Source organism: Crotalus tigris, unplaced genomic scaffold (assembly GCF_016545835.1).
Source record: "Crotalus tigris isolate CLP2741 ecotype Arizona unplaced genomic scaffold, ASM1654583v1 scf7180000024116.2146003, whole genome shotgun sequence".
Lineage (NCBI taxonomy): Eukaryota > Metazoa > Chordata > Lepidosauria > Squamata > Viperidae > Crotalus > Crotalus tigris.
The window spans coordinates 185,368-207,964 of record NW_024100393.1 but is presented as its reverse complement, the minus strand read 5'-3'; the positions used below and the strand labels follow the sequence as shown (position 1 = coordinate 207,964).

At 41.5% G+C, this 22,597-nt stretch overlaps 1 protein-coding gene across 4 annotated transcripts in view; it reads right to left on the bottom strand.

The window, feature by feature from the left end:
- Positions 1 to 6,462, bottom strand: part of NCKAP1 (NCK associated protein 1) — a 65,803-nt gene extending 59,341 nt beyond the window's left edge. For all 4 annotated transcript variants that reach the window (XM_039322535.1, XM_039322537.1, XM_039322538.1 and 1 more), the window contains exon 1: positions 6,162 to 6,462. In XM_039322535.1, the coding sequence (XP_039178469.1) occupies positions 6,162 to 6,269 (108 nt within the window). In that variant the 5' untranslated portion in view covers positions 6,270 to 6,462. The remainder of the gene's footprint in view (positions 1 to 6,161) is intronic.
- Positions 6,463 to 22,597: the final 16,135 nt, after the last annotated feature.

Below are 22,597 nucleotides of genomic sequence, written 5' to 3'. Positions count from 1 at the left end.
TGATAAAGTTATTCTTGTATTAAATTTCAGCATCAGGAGGATTGAGAAATTTAGAAATTAAATCCAAAATATGTACCTGAGGGTAATACCTGTTATGATCGACCAAATTTTTACAAAAAGTGTACAACTTTTCAAATTCTCCAAAACTTCAACTTGCCCGATTAATAATTCATGAAGATTCAAAAGCTTGCACTGTCCATTGTGGCATTTCAGATTAACATAATTAAGACATAGCCCAGTTGGGGATTTTGAATTTCAAAATCAACTAAGATTTTTAAAAATTATTTCTAATTGCAGGGTTAAATCATACGGGGGGGGGGGGAGATTCTGAAATAAGTACACTCCAGAAAATCATATCTCTAGCTACCTCTGTTCAAATTGCTCACTTCCTTCCAACCACAGACTATACACCATGTGCAAACCACTTCTGAAATTCAGGACAGTTTCAAAATATGTTTGTGGTAAGGCATGTGGTTCTGCTGCGGTTTAAAAGAATCAGAACCAAGAAGCTTGACTTATTCAGCTCTCAGTCACATCTTAAGCATCTTGTGGTAGGCTAATAACATTTGTAGAAAAAGGTTATAGTTTAGAGAACAACATCAAGGGCTATAAGGCATCTAAAGGTCTCATGTTGTTCCATTAAAACTTTGTTTATATATCATGCAAAGTAATTAACAACTCAAGAAGTAGCATTTTAAAACAATCTTTATTACAAAGGCAAATTGCCTTTTCTAGTAAAGTCTGAATCATTACTGTTTTAAAGCCAGTGTGTTTCATTCTGTAGGGTTAACAATTACTGTGTTTCCTTACTTCATACAATCAGGCAAGAATGCTAGAACATAAAAACCACAGGACTGCTTTCTAATAAAGATTTCACACTATCTCCATCCCAATCATACATAGTAGTCTGATCAGTCTTACCACAATACTAAGCCATAATAGTGGGTTCACACAACATACTAATACAAAAAACAAAAATAATGTATTATTATGCATGTTTTTTAAAACCTAAACTATCTACAGAACCATACTTCTCCTGCTACATACCAGTTGGAGTTTTATTCAGATGCAGGAAATTCAATACCAATTAACAAATCAGGAAGACTGATTGCCCTAGTTCAGATGTTCTTGAGAACTTCATGCTTCATGCAAGTTAAAATCTCAAGATATCAGAGGTGAGAATGTAAAGCATAGTTTCATAAACTATGACATATGAGGCCTGAGATAATAATCTATGTGCAACCATAGCATTGCTCATCTTTCAGATAAAGTTAATGCAAAAACAGGAACAACTTTTCTCTTCTACCAAATAGGAAAGCACATAGTAATGAATTACTAAAGTTCTTTCAATAATTAACTCCAATAATTTATTCAAATATTCTAAATCAGAAGAGGAGAATCCTGATCTTAATCTTAATCTCAATCATTAACATTTACTGCCCCTTCCCACTCTAAGCATTTTTCTGTTTAGCTGGTGTTTCAAGACATTAGTAAACTTTTAAACATTTGTATGTTTTTGTCCTATTTTTTCTTTTTCCCAAATGAAGGGCAAGTAAAACCAATTTTGCCTGGTTCCTGAGTGCTCAGAAAGCCACATAACAATTGTCACTGACATGTCAGGAAATATAGAAACTGACATCACTTGGTCTCAGAAGACAATTTGGGGGAACAATCTGACTACTGGTCATATCCTGTTTCCTACCACTGACAGAAAATTTCTAAATACTTATACTTCATTTTTTAAAACGGTTGCTTCTTCAAATCTTATTCTGCCCCAGAAAACAGGCAAGCATAGAGTGGGCATTAGATCAAAAAACTGGTCTTCAGCTACTTTTGAGTCAACCGTAGTGACTTGTACAAAAAAAAAAAAAAAGGGAGAAAAATGATGCCTATATTATCCATGGAAATACTATTTTAGCCATTTTCCAAATTTAATGGAAGAAGTTACACTTTCCACAAAAAATTAATTTCGTTTCAAAATGCTTCACTTCAATGGGGATCGGTCAAGTGTTACCACTGATGGCTTTTACTTCTGCTTTTCTGTTTAACACAGCCAATTCATCTAACCACAATACCACATATTGCCAGACAAATTTTTGTAATCCTACAAAACAAAAATAATCAGCTTGAATATCAATAGAAGCAAGAATTGTGGTTCATTGGGATCTAACAAGCATGCTAGTGCTTTTACTTTGATCATCTAGTAGAAAGTCTAAACAAGTTTCTTGTTTTACACCAAAGCTCAAATCTATGACTTTTACCCTCCTAAAAAAGTCAGAGTCTGAAGGGAAGAACAAATCCTGGTGTCAGGTTCTGGCTTTATCAGAAAAGTAAATAGGGATCACAGGGATTCCAGTTTGGAAACATCATTAATCAATCCATAGATGGTTTCCTGGTTTTGTTACTTCTCTTACTGATTATAATAACAAAGTAAAAATAAATTAGACAGGGTACACTTGAACACTTGTTTATTCCTGATAAATGGCAGAAGACTCTCATGGCAAACGATGATATATGAGAAAAAGATCCCTTGTAAACTATAAGACTCCTTTCATATGCAGATATTTTCCTGAATAAAGGATTTGCAACAGAATGAAAAATAGCAGCCCGCACTGTTTAGAATCTCATCCATTCTGCTCTACCAGATCACATCAGCCCAAACCAATGAAAAACAACGGCTTTAATCAGTAGTTCTATGGTTACCATAGTGATGAATACTGTATAAAATCTAGAAACGAAATTGCAATTAGCATTCCTGTAAAAGAAAATTGGCAGAAGGTGAATTGTACCAAGCCCAGCTGTTTATGATGTCTATTTTTTTAAATTATTATTCAACAGCTGGTGAACACAACTCTCTCAACTAAATATGGCTGGTTACTGTGGAGCTACGTTGAGTAATGAGAACCCTGATACCGTAATTTACAAATCCCTGTGTTGAGCAAATTCAGAGAATTGGATTAAGTAGACCATGGTTCTATTAATCTAGATGCAAATATTGTAATGGTGGAGAACTGGGTTCTATAATTTTGATTGAACTACTTGAAATTAGAGGGGTGAGAAGAGCAGAGAATGTCATGATATCACTTATGTACTACCATCAGATGTCATTCTGTGACTGTTCACATAATAATTTCATTTGCATAATATGCATATTTTCGCATCACTATGGTTTGTAACAGATACCTATGTGAAGTTATTAACCAAAGGTAATTGAGGTGGAACTGAAAGATATTCACTCAAGTTTTGAAGTTCTTGGGAGTGATGTAACGACACAGGATGCTATTCCTTTATCAAGAAAAAAAAGCAGACTGTCAAACTTTCGCTTTCAGTTCAAGCAGCATTTGAGAGCAATATAGGTAATCTGCGTATCAGGTGATTTGAGATCTAGATATGCTTGGGATATTACTAAAAGTGGTGGACAGTGTTCTCCTTCCTCTAGCTCTTCAAACTTGGCCCTTTTATGACTTGTGAACTTCAACTCCCAGAATTCCTCTAGCTGATGAACTGAAGCCGCATAATGCTTTCAGGAACCACTGAAACTGCACGTTTTTAATGCTTTTCAGTGGTTCAGTGGTTCCTGAAAGCACTGCAGCGGCTTTACCATTTTGTTGGCTCAAGGAAGGCCAATGCCACCCGCCATTTTTAGTAATAGGCCGTCCATTTGTAAGTACAAGTTCTGACTTACATACAAATTTGACAGCGTTATGAACAGAATTTCTTGTTAAACCAAAGGACTGCCTGTAGGTATATTTTATGAACTTGGAGATGCTATAATATTCAACCAAATCAATATTTTGACGAATAAGGCACCTTTAATATTTGAAAGCCATTTCATGGATATGTTTACCATGATTACTAACCCTTCTCAGATTTCTTGGGGAGTAAGAAACCAGTAGTTTTTTTTGAGGCTGCATTTTTAGAAGCTATTTTTTCTTATATGTGATCTATGAAGTTATTGTAACAAGTACAAATTGGCAGTATTTCCTACCTAATGAAGACTCATTAGCAGATTTTTATGATATCTTCCTAAAATGAAACACATATTATTTTGATTTGTCTAATGTAGGCAGTCCCTTCTCCCTCTCCTTAGAGAATCTCTAAGGTCAATGGACAAATTTTAATAAAGAAAGGGTGCTTGATCTGTATGTTCAACTTGACTGTTATATTTACTATGGCTATAGTTAGCAATAGTGAGTTATCAATCTTTACCGTACTTTCCTGGAAATATATCCTTTGAAAAATAGAGCTATACTCCTGAATATCTGACTGATATTATGATCCAGCAATGTTAGCATCTATTTTAAATGCTAATACAGGTAGTCCTCAACTTACTACCACTCATTTATTGACCATTCTTAGTTATGATGGAACTGAAAAAGTGATTTATACTGTTTTTCACACATGACCATTGTGATATCCCCACAGTCATGGGATCAAAATTCAGACACTTGGTAACTGGCATGTATTTATGATGGTTGGAATGTCCCAGGGTCATGTGATCACCTTTTGTGATCTTCTGTCAAGCAATGTCAAGGAGGGAAGCCAGATTCACTTAACAAATATTACTAACAATTGCAGTGATTTACTTAACAACTGTGGAAAGAAAGGCCATAAAATGGGCAAAACTCACTTAACAACTGTTTTGCTTAGCAGTGGAAATTTTGAACTCCATTGTGATCATAAGTGGAGGACTACCTGTAGTATTAAATGATAATCAGAAATTAGCCAATGTGCCACCAGAATTTAGCTGTTTTTCCAACCACACGTTTAAAAACTAGAAGTCTTTTAACTAAGCTATCACATAATTCAAAGGACACTGATAATACACACATTTACAGGAATAACATAATCAAACATATATAAAGTTGTTACAGTAAGGGAGGGGGGGAATCCACCTAACAATGAGCACAATTCCAAGTACTCTCTTATTAAAAGCAAAAGCTTTTGTATAGTGATTTTTAAAGCTAAGATGCCCCAGTAGCTTTACACATATATTTTAATATCTGTTCACATAATGATGATCTAATATATTAAATCAAAACAAAAATCACTTGATTATTTTCCCAATTAAATTTCAACACACTTAGCAGGAAACTCCCAGAAAAACGCCATCAGAGAGAACAGAATGACATATTGAATTTTTAGCATGTTAATGCTGCAAGTTGGTACCATAGTCAAATATCAGCAAATCGATATCTGAAGCATGGTCAGTCAAGAATCTCACTTTTCTTCCTTTATGATCAACCCACAGTGCTCCCCTCTGGCTAGCAATCAGGGGAGCTGTTACACAGTAAATCCTAACGTAAAAGTGTTTACTAAGCAGAGAATCTACCACCTTTCCAATGAGCATTTTACTTCAAACAATAACAACACGGGGCAAACAGCAATTAACGTAATAGTTTTATTAGAATTTGGGCAACAAGAGTACGAGACCGATGAGAAAAGTGCAGGTATTACATATCCTGTTTGAGATCTCCCTCATACAGAAACGTACGTGTACAATCAAACATACATGCATGCATACATACATACATACAGACACACACACACGGCATACTAGCCACCACTGCACAGGATTTCAGGAAACAGTGGCGAAAACATTCCCTCTCTCCAATGTATCTTTATCTCTACTTCCATGGAGCAAATAGGATCAATCCAGAAGGTGCATCCGGCCCAATCCCGGTTTACACCCTCCCCTTCCCTTCCCTCCTCCAATTCTTTGCGTAAAGGAAATGGAAGTTTTTTAAAAAAATAAAATAAAATAAAAAATAATAATAAAAAACCCGGGTCGGCCTGCCTTTGCATTCCGGGCCTCCGCCCTGGAGCAAATCAGTCCCAACATCTTGCAGGCCTTGCTGAGTAAGAAGCAGCCATGGGGTTAGGAAAAAAGCCCCGCGGGGGAGGGGGGAGAGAGGGAGACTTCGCCCCCGGTGCTACGTCCGCCTCTTCTCTTCGCGCGTCCCTCCAAGCAGCCGGAAAATGCTCCTTGCGCGCGGCCTGCGGCTCGCTCGCACCTTCCCAAAGCCAGGCCGGAAATTCCCACAGCTGGCGGAATAAGCCATTGGAGCGAGTCGTTCCCCTCCAGCTGCTGGGCGAGCCTCAGGCCCGCTGTCCCCGCACGGCTTCGCCCTCCCTCCCACCCCGCAGACGGGCCCGCGCACCTTCTTAATGTTGTAGAGGCGAGTCAGCATGCCGATGCCGCGATCGTTGAGGATGGTCAGCTTCTCGGCCAGCTTTTGCTGGCTGGGCTGCAACACCGAGCGCGACATCCTGGGAGAAGAGAGGAGAGGCGGCCGAGGCTGCTTCGGCTGCTGCGGGGAAAGCGGCTCGGCGCTGCCTTGATGGATCCCCCTTTCCTCCGCCAACCCCCGCCCGTCAAGCAGCCCTGACCGCGCTCACAGCGCCTCCATCTCCCCCGCTCGCTCCGGCCGCCTCCGCCACCCGCGCCGTTTCTCCCTCCCTCCCCCGGCGCTCCTCCCAATCTGGGTCTTCGCTAGGCGTGGCGGCGGCGGCACCAGCAACAGCAGCGGAGCCTCTCGCCCGGCCGCTGCCCACAGAGAGGCCGGGCTCCTCCGCCCCACGTGATGCGCCTCTCTGCTGCCCCTCCAGGGTGGGAACCCGGCAGAGGAGCTTCCATTTCGTGGACACACGAGAAGAGGAATAATAATAACAACAACAACAACAACAAATGCGGTACCTGGAGACTGAAGAATAGAAGAGAAAGAATTGGTGAAATCACAAGATGCAAAGACCTGGAAATAAAAGTAGAAGGACCGTGGGAAAAGGAAAGCAAAGATAGTACCAGTAGTAATAGGTACCTAGGGTGCAATTCCAGAACATCTGGAGCATCATATGAATACCGTCGGCATTGACAAAAATCACCATCACTCAATTTCAAAAGGCAGCTTTGCTGGGAACAGCTTTCATCCTGCCACAATACATTTAACACTATTAAACAACAACGAAATCTGGCTATCCCAGGTCCTTGGGAAGGACTCTAGGTGGATAAAAATGCCTATCCAATATAAACATCTGGCTGATTGTGTGGTGAACGATAATAATTGCTAGCATATCTGAGTGGCAAAATTCTGGAAGATTAATGGATAGCAGCAATTTTAACTCAAGATGGCTTGGATTTTTCCAGCCCAGATTTGGTTGCCATAGTAGAAATAGTAGCAAATCTAAAGCCCTCAGCAGCCCAACCCAAAGTTGGGGGGCACAAGTCTTTTTCGATAAATTCTCTCTGTAGTAATTTAGTTTGCTAACCCTCTTTTTCAATCTGCATCCACTACCGGGTTATCCAGCAGTATTGACTGACTGCAATTCCTATAATCCCCATCAGGCAGGGGAGCATTGTTGGCTGAGTTATGGGAATATTCTCAATGCAGTTGGAAAGGCATCAAGTTGGGAAAGATGCTCTTAACAGGAAATTTGGTTCTTAATGCAGAACCACACTAAAGCTGTAATATTTATGAAGGCAATCCTTCATATATACGCACATCTATGTATTACATCTATATGTTAGATTCAGTTATTAGCTGCAATAACTATTTGGGGAATTAATATTGTCTTTTTTGAAGAAAAGTAGAATAAGTAGAAAAGTAGAATAATAATTAAGTTGAGCTGGCATAGAGGAAACGCAGGTCCAAATTATTAGTATGTGGTGCTATCTGAATAAAATAAGGAGACATACCCTGCCATTCCACCTTGACATCCTAGAGGCTAAGTAAGGTGTAAATTCTATAAGGAATGCAAGGAAATGACTCACTTCATCCATATCTGCTCCAAGTCTATGTTTAAATCTGTGTACTTATGTTTGTTTGGAGTAACATTTAGATTAAAGTTATCCAAAATTATTCATAGCTGACAATATAAAATAAGTTAAATAAAATTTGAGTATGGTTCATACAACCTCCAGCTATGGCACATATATAGCCTCATAATTGTTTTTATGCAGTATCCATGATTTTGCCTTTACTTTATCTCCAATCCACAGCTGAGAGCTTAAAGCCATCCTTAGCTATCCCAGGTGATCCAGGAGTGTTCTCTCACAATTTTTGCTCTGGATAGGATTTAGCATGCTTGTCAATCATTTGTTTGAGGATATGGTCTGGAGCTGGAATGTACCCCATTCCTGATGGCCACTTCAGGTTGCTGCCACTACAGTCTCTTTTGGAAAGAAAGATGTGTAGATGGGGTTAAACGTGAAAGGATATTTTTATTAAGGTATGTTTCTTACCTTCAAGGGAAGGTGGCCAGTATTAAGCTTCCAATCCAGGCATCTCAGCTGCTCATCTTTTCTAAATGATAAAATACAAAACAATTGATGAAATAGACTTTCCATTGTCTTATTCCCTGATAATCATGGAGTATGAGTTTGCTTACAGTATATGTGCATACTCTCCAGACTATTTTATCTGGTGATTCTTATGAGAAAACTACTGACCCAGTGATTTTGTAACATAAACCAAGGACTGGGTTTACAAATTCAGAAATAAAAATAATTATTCATAATAGCTATGTCAAGATCTGACATTTTGCAGATAGGATGTTGTGATTCCTTGCCAGCCAGTGGATCCGGCAGCTGAGTCTGAGGAATCAGATGATGATGAGGGGCCTGGAGTGACATTAGAATCAGAGGAAGGCTCTGAGAAGCTCCAAGACTTATAGTCGGACGAGGAGCCTATTCAAGCCACTGAACTTGGTCTCCCATACATTCTGGTGGCCTCGAGTACAACATGATGTCCAGGCCTACGTCACGTCTTGTATACAGTGTAGGTGGGCCAAGTCAGTGATGGGGGCCCCACCAGGTCTACTTCAGCTCTTGCCAATGCCTGAAAGACCCTGGAGGGCAGTGTCCATGGACTTCTTGACAGACTTGCCCCCGTCTTCTGGGTTCACAACGGTATTTGTAGTGGTGAACATGCTGACCAAGATGGTGCATTTCATTCCTTGCCATGGCTTGCCATCAGCCCACGCCACTATTTGCATGTTCATCCAGCAGGTTTTCCGGTTGCATGGCCTCCCTGATAGGGTTGTTTCAGATAGAGGGGCTCAATTTATGGCCTGTTTCTGGAAGGTGTTGATGAAGGCCCTAGATGTAAAAATCTGCTTATCATCTGCAAACTAATGGGACCAAAAAAGTAATCGGAATCCTAGAACAATACCTGTGCTGTTATGTGAATCAGGAACAGGACAATTGGGCGGACTATCTTGCGGTAGCTGAATTTGCATTTAACAACTCACAGCACACCTCCACACATGACACCATTCCTGTCCAATGTATCATCCCCGGCTTTTCCCCCTCTCGCAGCTCAACTCACCAGTTCCTGCAGCTAATGAGTATCTGACCGAGTTATGGGCTATCCATCAATGGGTGTGACAATAACTAGATAAGGCCAAGGCGGATTACAAGAAGGTTGCTGATTGGTCGAGGTGAAATATGTCTACATTAACGGTGGGAGATTGGGTGTGGCTGTCAACCAGGAACCTGCCATCAAACTGGCCTGCCAAGAAACTAGATCACCGGTACCTAGGACGTTCCCTATCAAAGCCGTCATCAACCGCTTATCGGTTAACTTTGCCACGGTCGTTATGGATACATCCAGTCTTTCACCGGTCTCTGTTGGTCCCAGAACAACCGGCGTGTCCACTCCGATGATCAGAACATCCCCCATCGGAACAACATGACAGAGACAGCGCTTTCAAGTATGAGGTTGCCAGTATTCGAGACTCCCGTTGGCTGAAAGGCCGATCTCAGTATTTGATTGAGTGGAAGGGCTATGGACCGGAGGAGTTCAACTGTCCATGTTCCTACCTTGGTGACAGCATTCCATGAACAGTTCCTTTCATGATCGCATCTGGCCCGGCTGACCCGGGGAAAGGGTCCTGCGGTGTGGGATAGTGTTGTGATTCCTCACCAGCCAGTGGATCCAGCAACTGAGTCTGAGGAATCAGATGAGGAGGAGGGGCCTGGAGTGACATTAGAGTCAGAGGAAGGCTCCGAGGAGCTCCAAGACTTACAGTCGGGTGAAGAGCCTGGCCCCTGTACTCGCGCTCAGGCTGAGACATAGCTGTGCTGGGAGCCTGAGTGGGACAGTGATGAAGAACAGTTGTGACAAATCCAGGATGCATGAAAGCACAGGCAAGAGAAGCAAGTAGGACAGAGGAATGCAATGGGGTGGCGCCAAAGGCAAAGGAGAAGGCATTAGGAAGACATGCCTTGGTTGAATTATAAAAGGGAAGGTGTGGGAGGTGCTGATTGCCAAAGGCAACCTTTCGAGGATCGAGTTTCTGTGGATTGTGTTTGCCTTGGACATTGACTCAGGTCTGTGAGAATCAAAGGGGTTGGTTTTTTCTTGCAGTTCCTGTCTGTTTCTTCAAAGAGGGGTTTCTCCTTGTGAGCATAACAAGGACTCACATAGGCTGGGACAGAACATAGGATTAGAAATTCTTGCTTTCCCTAATCCCCTTTATGGCCCCATTTCATACTCATATTCCATGACAAGCAGGTACCCTAGCCTCTCATCTCCAGATCCAGATGTTGGAAACAGAGTTCACTTTAACCTACCCATTACTTCTGGTTGTAGTTGATCTGAGAAGCTTAAAGTAAGGTAAACTAAAGGTAAAATAGCCTTCAAATCAAGCTCAATTTCTACTGACTTCATCAATGCATAATTTCCTTGGCAGTAAGGCAGGAATGGTTTGCCACTGTTAAGATTTTTTTCTATTTTTCCAATCCTACCAATATCCCTGATAATTCATAGTCATCCATTTACTAACTAGGTCTTTCTTTGCTTCCAAACCCATACAGTAACAAACAGTGGCTATAAAATATGGTATCATTGCTTCATCTTAATCACATTGTATCACAAAATCCAGGTTCAAATACTACAGTAATTGACTTGCTTTAAGCCATGGGTGTCAAATTCGCCACATCACGTGACATGTCGCTATGTATCGTGACTTTTTTTGCATTGCCAGAGCTGGCATGGCGCGGCCTCCATATGATGCAACCGGCCTGTGGGTTGGCAGTTTGACACCCCTGTTTTAAGCCATTTCCAATACTGGGCTTCTATTGGTTCTACTTAGCTTACTTGCAGAGTTTGGCTAGATTTTACTGATATTGGTGAATAAAATCTAAAGTTGCTTTCCTCATAAATTGCAACACAGTAATATAATCTCTTTTTGGTATAAGGTTTTCCTGTTCGCTCAGCTGTTTATACTCAACAAAATATTTTTTTAGCCAACTTTGAAGCACTGCCAAAATATTTATAGTTTTATAATTAAATAAGAAATACTCTACTACTTGCATTCTTTCAGAAAATCTCTGGGTAAGAATTTCAAGCAACTACATGTCTTTAAGGTATTCTTATTTGTTAATAACAAACTCCCAATGTTTATCCTGTTTTACAAGTACCAATTACACAACAGCTTCTCTGGGTTTCTGAATTCTCTTACAGATGTAGATTTTCTCATAAACCACATTCCTCTTGGGGATGAAATGGATATCAGACTTGGCCAGAACAGTCTTACAATTGTGTTTACGTTCCTGTTTAGTAAAGATAAAGTATTTATAAACATTGTTGGCTTTTTTCCCCACAAAATAAATGAGTAGAGTTGTACTGTTCACCCCTTCAATTCATATACTTTTTTTTTACCCCTGTACTGTACATTGTTACAGAAATCTTAAGACATCCTAAAGAAAAAAAAATTCACATGCACACATTTTCCATTTACTTGAGTTCTTTTCATAATACATTTTCATTTGTTTATCAAAATATAAAATGCAAAAAGAAAATTTAAAAAGTAATAGAAAACTAGAAGGGGGGGAGGAAAAAGAAAAAAAAAACTGGTGTAAAGAGGAAAAAGGAAAGAAAAAGGCACTGACTTCCAACTCTGAATTGTGATTTCATAAAATCAACAATAAGTTTTCTACTTCTGCAACACGTCTTCAAGTTGGACATGAAGAAAAAAAGAGTAGGGCCACCAAAATTGCCATTTGTTATAGATTTTCTTTTTAAATGTATGTTGCTGCCAATTTGCCAAAGGAGGCTGGATGGCTAAGAGATATTGAAAACATCTAGCAAAAAGAATAAGACTTTATAAAGTCAAACACTAAGGAACAGAGACCCCCTCCATGTAGCTCCAACAGGTTCAAGGAACCTTTGGGCCCACTACCTGATGAAAGAATCAGGTCACGATCTTGTAAAGGCTGCTAGGTTTGGGGACAACCATTTTTTTTTCAGTGGGAGGAGGAAAACTATTCCATGGGGAAAGTATTATGTGAGAAAAGGTATGCTTTCTGGGTCCGAGACGGTGGTACTGTTTAATTGCTGGAACCTACAGCCTGCCAGTTTATTGAATCTTACAGAACGGTCTCCCAAATGGTTTCCCAACTATCTAGGTCTTACGGCATGAAGGGCTTTTGAGGTGGCTATGAGCATCTTGAATTGTACCAGAAGCCTAAGTGGTAAACAATGAAGTTCCTGCAGTAGTGTTGTTACATGGATGTACCAAGGTGCACCAATACCTACTTCACACTATGTTCTACAGCTGTAGTTTCCAAGGTATTGCATTATTATGTAGATGTACTTAAGTTATGACTTTGAAATTTAAAACAGATTCAAGGGTACAGGAAGAAAGTGGGAATATCATGTTCTGTTGTTGAAAATATAAACTGTAATTAAATCTGGTATAAGCTCAGAATATAAGTTTTCACTGTAAGGACAGATTAGACAAGAAGCCCTCAAATTACCAATTCTTGAAGATTCCTCTTCTAGAATTAGATGGGGGGAGGAGTTATCATACCCAGCAACACTGTCTCTGCCTCTTTATTCCCCCCTCCCCCCATTCATTTCCATTTTGGGAGAAAAGGACTGAGGAAACGAATGTTTGTTCAGCATTGCAATAGAACAGACCTGTCAAACACAAGGCCCGTGGGCCGGATGTGGCCCATGAAGTGGTTTCATGTGGCCCACGAAGCCATCCTGGAAACAGTGAGGGAACAGCCCCTACTGCCTTGGCCCTGGCCCAGGCCAGCCGGGAGCCAATGTACAATTTTGTGGTGGCCATCTAGGCTAAAACATATTCATATTAACTCCACAAGGCCATCTGGAAACAGCGAGGAACCAACCCCTGCCGCGTCAGCCTCGCCCCCTGGGTGCATGCTGGAGAGGTGTCACCCTTTGTGAGGAATGAAGAAATGCACCATCGCTTGGAAGTGGCCAGCAAATGGTCCTCACCTACTTCACATATCCAGCTTGATGGGCTCTGGGGCAGGGGTTTCGGCAGGCAGCAGGGCGCTCTCCTCACAGCGCCAAGAGCTGAGCTGAGTGGCACAAATCTGATGAGAAGTGCAATGCTGCCCAGCCCCCAGCCTGCCCAGTTTCAGCAGGGAGCAAGGTGCAAAGCTGGCTCAGCCTCTCGGTGCTGTGAGGAGAGCGCCTCGCTGCCTGCCAAAACCGGGCAGGCTGGGGGCTGGGCGGCATCATGCTTCTTTTCAGATTCACACTGCCTGGCTCAGCCTCTTGGCGCTGTGAGGAGAGCACCTCGCTGCCTGCCGAAACCGGGCAGGTTGGGGGCTGGGCGACATTGCGCAGGTAACGTTGACTCTCACACTGCACATGGCATCCCCTCCCCCAGAGCCCACCAAGCCAGATATGTGAAGTAGGTGATGGCCATGTACTGGCCGCTTCCAGGTGATGGTGCATTTCTTCATTCCTCATGAAGGGTGATACCTCCCTAGCTGCGTTTCTTGCCTGTTTTTCTCCCTCCCTTATCTCAAATATTTTCCCACCACTCTGTACTTAGGATTAGGAAGGAAGGAAGGAAGGAAACAAAGAAGAAAAGAAGGAGAGGGAGGGTCTGAGGGAAGTCCTGCCTCAGTTCTGCCCTGCTGCCCTTTCACCATCCCCTTGCCCCCTCCTCCTGGCCTATCCTGGGGTCTCCCATCCTATTGCTAAGGAAGCTTTGGATACAAAGGCGGGTCTCCTCCCATGGAGAGGGAATGGGTCTCCCTCTGACTTTGCCCTCGTACCCATCATGAGCAACCTGGCTAAGGAGAGCAAGCACAGAAGCAGCAGCCTTGAGGAGGAGGTAAGTGCAGCTGGGCGCCCCCGGGGGAAGTGGGGCTGGGCTTGGTGCCGCGGGTGCTTGAGGGCCAGGTTGGATGTTTGACCTCTGCTGCCCAGGGCTCCGGGAAGCTCGCCCTACCATCCAGCCCCCCCCCCACATGGCCTGAGAGGAACAGTGAGGCTCCTCCAGTGGACCATGCCTTGCCACTTGCCTTGGTCCCACCCCCTTCTGCCAGAGACCCTCAGATCTGTCCCACTCATGCCCAGGCCCCCACAGGCACCCTTGACCTGAACAATGTAGAGCTGGCCACGCCCACCCAGTAGGCCACACCCACTCTATCCACGCCCACCCAGTAGTCTGCACCTACCCTGGCCACACCCACCTGGCCCCCCAAGGGCAACTGCAATGCTGATACGTCCCTCAATGAAATTGAGTTTAACACCCCTGCAATAGAAAGTCTGAGGCCTGATAGAGTGAAAGGCTTGAAATCTCAAAGTTCCTCTCCAAGAAGATATCTGGATCTAAAACATCTTTCTTCTTGGAGTAGTATCTTGGTATTGCTACCAGCATGTATTTTCTAGGAAGATCCTCATCTGGAATCTTCCTTCTAATTGCATGGGAAAGGAATTGGGATCCCATATGCTGTTGTCTTTACTGACAAGTAAAAGTTTTAAAAATGATGTTCAGAAAATCAATTCTATAGAACTGATCTATAGAACAATCTCCTGGATCTGTATTGTTGAACCAATATGAGTATATGACTGGCAGAATCAGATGTTTTTAAAAGGAAAAGATAGAATGTAAAAATCCCCTTTACTCTATGTAATCAAAGGAATTTTTTAAAAAAACATATAACACGTGCCAAAGGAGCCTAAAATATAAAGCAGGTAATCACAATTTGTGACTTAAAACATCTTTTTCTCCCGTAGAAAAAAATAGAAAAGAAAAAAAAAGTCGATGCTGGCTTGCTCTTAATATAGATGTAACTATAACAGAGGTGCCGAATTGCATAAAATGCAGTTGTGCAGCTTGTACAGTGAAAATAAACACAAGGGGAAAAAATCTATTAGGCTAAAGCATACAGAATCAAAATGAAAACTAATGCTATGCAGTATTTTTAGCTAATCATTTTACTCTTCCTTTCGAAGACAGTTGTTTTCCTGACATACATTTTCCCCTCTCTCAGTCATGAAGTTTCCCTACAGATCTCTGGAGATTCCAGTCAGTTAATTCTGAGACTGCCGATGGATGCTTTGTTCTGCAGCGTATTCCCAAGTGCAATGTTTAAAAGTACGCTTCTCTTTCTAGGAAGAGAGGGGCTGAGGTAATCTCCTGAGCATTTGTGCTCCAAAGAGCATGAATTCCGTTAAAGAGGTACATTCAGTGTCAATAAATATCTACTCTGGACTGGCAAGAAAGACTAGTGAGTGCTGTGAAAGTAGATGATTTGCTTATGATGCCTACTTTATTATTATTATTATTCAATTTATTTATATGCCACCGTTATTATTTTCTGTGAACATATCTCCTGTTTTATCCACCCTCTGGGGATGGTTGTGTTGAGAGAGAGTGGGACTGGCCCAAAGTCACCCAGCCGGCTTTCATGCCTGAAGCAGGACTAGAACTCACATCCTCCTGGTTTCTAAAGCCAGCACCTCAATCACTTGACTACACCAAACTGGCTCTAAGTTTGTATGTCTGAGGGAATATCTGTGAATATTTGAACACAAGGTCCAACAACTCTCTATCCAGCCTCAGTCTTTGCAGTAAATATGTACTGAAACCCAAGAGCATTTTAAAGAGGTTGTTGTATTTATGATATGTAAGTACTCTAGTTGGTGTTAATAATGATTGTACCTTATTGTGACACTAGGATCACTGGAATTTGGAATCAACTGAGTTATAGCAATGGCTTACTCAAATTGCTAAAGCAATCTAGAATGAATGTACCTCAGCGACTAATTTTAGAGAACATACATTCACCCATTCTGGTTGACTTGTTGCTTATATTACAGTAGAATAGACTTGTTTAAATTTAATTTTTACCATTACATTTTTAATCTCACATTTATATTTGGTCAGCTCAAGATGGCATGAAGAGCCAGTTTGGTGTAGTGTAGGAGCTGGCTTACAAACCAGAAGATGGTGAGTTCTAGTCCCACCCAAGGCAATGAAAGCCCAACCCTTCTCATAAGGTGGTTGTTGTGGGTAAAATAGGAGGAGAAAGGAGTATTTGGCATGTTTGCTGCCTTGAGTTACTAATAAAATATTAAAGGCAGGATAAAAATCTGAACAAATAATTAAAATAAAAATGATGGGGGTGGGGTGTAATTGTTCTGGATGGGGGAATGTGGAGAAGTGAACCATACTTGATCCCCATCTCCATTGGGCCCATATTCATATTAAAGCCTATCTCTGTTGTTGTTTGTGCACTCAGTGATACAAATGCTGTGCTGCACACATTATTTTTTCCTACTATAGTATGTTTTCTCTGATGCCCAGATCCAACTGCTCTACCTTTCACAATTGTCGTTTTCTTTTTAAGGCTCTACCAATCAGCCCTAAGGAAGCCGTCCTTCTATGAACATAGATACCCAAGTTAAATAGGCCTAACTCAATACATAGCCATTTCACATGTTTCACTCCTAAAATCAAATGTATTTTGATTTTTTTGGTTGTAATAAGATAAAGATAGTGTTGCTGAACTTGACTCCTGGTGATTACTTGGCTATTATTTTTCTCGGTATGATGCAGAAGCGGTTTGCCATTGTCGCCTTTCCAGTCCAATCTAATCTAATCTTGCATTTGCTGGTGGTCTCTTCTCCAAGCCTAGCTTTCACTTATTCATCCCGCCCCCTTTTATAAAATGGAAGAAGCATGTGGAGAAAGATAAGAGACAACTAGGGGAGAAAAGAAGGAAAGCGAAGGAATATCTATGAACATTTGAGTATTGTCCCAATCTCCCCCCCCTCTCTCCACAGTCACAAGTTGTTAAGTGAATCACTACAGTTGTTAAGTTAGTAACATGGTTGTTAAGTGAATCTGGCTTCCCCATTGACTTTGCTTGTCAGAAGGTCACAAAAGGTGATCACATGACCCTGGGACATTGCAGCCGTCATAAATATCAACCAGTTGCCAAGCGTCTGAATTTTGATCAAGTGACCATGGGGATGCTGCAACGGTCGTAAATGTGAAAAATGGTCATAAATCACTTTTTGCAGTGCCGTTGTAACTTTGAACAGTCACTAAATGAACTGTTGTAAGTCGAGGACTACCTGTATACATTTTGCAAATATTGGTTTTGTTTAGGAGTTTCTTATTAAAAAGTTCACAACGTGCTAGATGCGCGGGCAAATAGCTATCCCTGGGCTGGCACAAGGTTTGTTAACTTCTGTAATTTGATACTCTCAGTGGAGAAATCCAGAGCATCTTCCAGTTCTGTGTTCCTAGAGTTGGGTTGAAGGGAGAAGTCCTGCCTGCAAAGTCTAAGAACACCTTGGCTGGGAAGACTGGGAAGACTCCAGAGTGGCTGGTTTGGTTGAGAATAAGGTGTAAACACTGCCAGGATGTGCTGATGTCTCCTCCTTGCTTCCTCCTTTTCTTCTCCACCTCCCAGAGAAGCAAAGAAACAAACTGGGTAGACAAGTCTAGCAATATAGATACAAACAGTGGAAATTCAGGATCAGACAGTACCAAAATAACTTCTGTAGGAGAGGTGAAATGGAAGCACAAACCACAACATTGAAGCAGCTGGAGGGTGAACAATTTTTTCCTGTCTTGTGTGGAAATGTCTGGGTCTGGCTTTCTTATTCAAAGCTCCCCAAGGATACCTTAACTGTGGAAATATTTTAAAAACACATACACACAAATGTAAATTTGTAGCCACAGACTGCCCTCCCCTCACCCTCCCCCCAAAAAGCAGTATGGATCATTTACTTAAAAGTCAGGAAAATTAACAGGTCTTAAGTTAAAGGTTTCATTTGCCTTAATAGAAATAGTCCTTGACTTACGACCATGATTGGGAATAGAATTTTTGTTGCTAAGCCCAGTGGCTGTTAAATCAATCATGTGGTTGTTAATCAAACCTGTCTTTCCCTCATTGACTTTGCTTGTCGGAAGAAGGCTGGGAAGGTCCCAAGTAGCAATCACATGACTCTTGGATGTTGCAACTATCTTAATTACATGCCAATTGTCAAGCACCTGGATTTTGATCACGTGACCATGGGAATGTGATGATGGATGTAAATGCGAGGACACCGACTAGGTCCCTTTTTTCTATATCATTATAACTTTGAATGATCACTAAACAAATGGCTGAAAGTTGAGGATTATGTATAAGGCCTATATTCCCCCAAATATAAATGTTCTGACATGATGTACTGAGCTAGAAATGATGGGCTGCTAATGAACTTACATAACAGAGAAGAGTGAGATGGTGATGAATGTTAGTTTTAGTCACCTGTCTGTTTCTCACTTCTGTATGCATGTACACATGTATGTATGCATCGATCTCTTCTTATATCAACACACCCAATCAATCCAATCCAATCCAATCCAATCCAATCCAATCCAATACAATATAATACAATACATCTCATCCTGCTCCTTCTCTCCTTCCTGTTTTATTCTCCAAGTTTTCAGATTTGTCTCTTTATCTCTTACTCAGGGGTGTCAAACTGCCGGCCCATGGGCCAGATGCATCATAGCAAAACCGCGCCCACCCCATTGCCGGCAATGGAAAAAAGTCGCAATATGTCACGGGACGTTGCAAGTTTGACACCCCTGCTCTTACTCATGCTAAACTCTCATCTGCCTCTCCTCCACACCCAGGTCAACCCTCACTGATTCACTGAGTGCCCTGCCTCCAGTTGCCAGCCAGCATTGTTTCAAGAAAAAAACATGAGAGATGTGAGGAGGAAGAGCAAGTGTACTTGTGAGCTACATTTCCACAGCAGTTCTTGATCCTGTGCTCCATAATTTTACTTTGGAGTTCCTCTGTGTAGCTCTTAACTGGCATTTTTCTGGATGTTGTTATGGCGGCGGCAGAAGCTGATAAGCAACCCAACAGACTGTGCAAAGAGAACAAGAGTTTGATTCGTGAGCGATGTACATATGAACTAGGAGATCAAAGGAGCGTGCCAAATGCAGCCTCTCCCTGAAAGCTGCTAAGCTGCTTTGGCAGCTGTTCCCCATTCAGGGCTTGAAATTCATATGTGCACCTGCCTGTTGATCTCTTTTCTATTTTCATAGCAACTGTGGCTGCCATGGAAGAAGCAAGAATGTTGGAATTGGGGAGGGAGACAACTGCTTTAAACAATAAAAAGGTTGGAGTGTGTTGAATTTTCCTGGGAAATAAATTCTATTCTGTAAAAGGATGCATGCCAGCCCAGTCTCTAATTCTGGAGCATCGGACATGCAGGTCTTTGTCTTGCTTTTGTCTGATTTAAACATTTGACACTTTGAATGTTGACCCTTCCCTAAGATGAATGTTCTTTAACAAGGGTGCTGTCACTGAAAAGTTTCTAACGATGGGCTGGAACGAACTGTTGTTGAAAGAAGCAAAAATGGCTGTGTTTCAGAGAGCGTTTCTTCACACTTTGTTAAATAGAATTAAGAGTTAGGCATGTCAGAAGAAATATAAATAATTTGAATGCATTGGGAGGGAGGCATTTAAGAAAAAGGTGTGCTAAACAAAAGTCAGGATAAAGAACGAAGGGGATCTAATAGTAGATAATATAGGTAGTTCAGGGTTGAAGGGTTGAGTTCTTGGTGTTCTTTGAGTTGATTGTTTTCCTGCAACCAGTTATTGGATCCTGCATAAATGTTCGTTGAATACAAAAGACAATGACCAGTAATAAAGTAATTTGAGGTGGCTTGTTTGGTCTTTTGGAGAAAATGAATGGAGATTGAGTGACAAAAGAAATGCACAAAGGAAGATGAAAGAAAGATGAATACTGAGAAGATCATGATGGGGTTGAATTGTTAAGCCTCTCAGAAGGGAGAGAGGAGAAAATTAAAGAATATTTTTTAAACCTCTCTAATTTGTAATTCAGGTTGTTTTTATATGGCAAAAGCATATTACTACTACAGTTAGTCATTGACTTATGACCACAATTAAACCCAAAGTTTCTGTTGCTACGTGAGAAATTGTTAAATAAATTTTGCCCTATTCTACAACCTTTTTTGTCATGGTTGTAAAGTGAATCACTACAACTGTTAAAATAGTAACATGGTTGTTATGTGAATCTGGCTTCCCCATTGACTTTGCTTGTCAGAAGGTCGCAAAAGATGATCATATGACCCCAGGACACCACGATCATCATAAATATGAGTCAGTTGCCAAATGTCCGAATTTTGATTATGTGACCATGGGGATACTGCAACAATCGTATATACAGTATACGATAAAATTATTACATCCAAAAACTTATATATATATGAGCCATGGTGGCACAGTGGTTAGAATGCAATACTGCAGGCTACTTCTGCTAACTGCTGGCTGCCTGCAGTTCGGCAGTTCCATTTTGACTGGCTCAAAGTTGACTCAGCCTTCCATCCTTCCGAGATCAGTAAAATGAAGGTCCAGTTTGTTAGGAGCAATAGACTGACTCTGTAAACCACTTAGAGAGGGTTGTAGAGCACTATGGAGTGGTATATAAGTCTAAGTGCTTTTGATACACACACACACACACATATGTATATATAGGTCTTTGGTTATTCGGGTTTTCTCTCGCGTAAAATTGGAAGTGTCTTGGCGATGTTTCGACGAAGTCCCATTCGCATATACATAGACACACACACATATACAGAGAGAGTTTGGTCTATGACTGCATCTAATAAGCTAAATGAAAGAACAAAAGTAAATGAAGTAGTGTGTAGATGTGATAGAAAAAAGGATGATTTGCATGGAAAGAAACGTATGGAATTAATTACTGGTGTTTGTGTAAATTAATTTTTAGTTTCCTTTTCTTTTTACTATTTCATGCTTTCAGTTTCTCTCAGTAATTGCTGTCAATTCCCTTTCTGTATTTTGAATTATGTTGTTTTCGCTTACTGAGCACAGTGCAAATGGGTTTGCTTGTATGTGCAGAAGGATGCTTTGGAGGAGAAAGCAATGATAAATTTCCTGCCTTTAAATCCCCTTTTGCCAGAGTAACATCAGATTAAAAGAAGGAAAAATGATATAGAAAGTCTTACTTGGACACATTCACAAACATATTTTTTCCAATCACCCCTAAAGTGAAGGATTAGGGGGAAAAAATGTACACGCACAGAGACGTGTTCATGTAGACTGACCTCATTTACAAAATCTGTGAACATTGGAGTATCTTGAAAAGAAGGGCACAAAGGAGAATTCAAATTCTGGACAGAAACATGAACACAGAGGCTTCCCACTATTGAGTGAAGGTCCAGCCATGGCTGAGTTAGCAGAAGAGTGCATCTGCATAATACTGGCTACCTCCTTTGCACTTCCCTATATTGCTTCTATTTTAAATCAGTGCAGGGTAGTGAATGACTTAGCCCTGGGAGGTAGTCCAGACAAGAAGCAGACCCGGGAGTACTACCTGTAGATCTATCTTTATTGTAAGGTTGCATTAACAGTCTTGTAAGACTGAAATTATTTTTACCCCTCTCCTTTCCTGAAAAACTAGGGAGGAGCCCTTCTGAGACATTTCCCATGCTATCTTTCTTCTGAGGACTGAGACATCTGCAGGATCCAATCTGGGTCGGTCACCAGGACCAGAGGTTTAGTCTTCCGAGCTTTCGGACATGTGCTGGAGCCCATCCTCAGGGAACTTCTCTCTAAAGCAGGGGTGTCAAACTGCCGGCCTGCGGGCCGGACACGTCATCTGGAAGCCGCGCCCACCCCATTGCCGGCAATGGCAAAACTCTCCTGATACATTGTGCGACGTCACATGATGTCACAAGTTTGACATGACTGCTCTAAAGGAATTCCGTTAGTGTTCTAACATTCTGTTAGAGAGAAGTTCCCTGAGGAAGACCCAGATTGGATCCTGCAACGTTATCCTAGGATAGGGGTAGGCAACCTTGGCTCTTTTATGATTCGTGAACTTCAACTCCCAGAATTCCTGAGCCAGCTGTGCTGAAGTCATAAAAGAGCCAAGGTTGCCTATCCCTGTCCTAGAAGAACATATATTTACCTTCATTCAACTGAGACATCTTTTTCATGCCAGTTGTCCAGTCTGTGGCTCTCCCAAGTCATTCTCACATACGATTGCAACTGATGACTCATCCACACTATTGCTTTGCCATACTTTCCTTCTCCGCCAAGTCTGGCAGGAAATTGTATTGGCAGAAACTGCTTTGTCCCCACAGCCTGCCCCTAAAAAATGGGCATTCAATGCTGCTGTCCACACATCCTCCATGTTACACTGTAATGGCAGCAATTGGCAGCTTTTTCCTGCAAATCTCCATGAAATGTGAGCATCACCAACCACAGGAAAAGTCAATATCAATTGCCAAACAAAAAGGTATACGGTACTCTGGGCACTCCACCCAA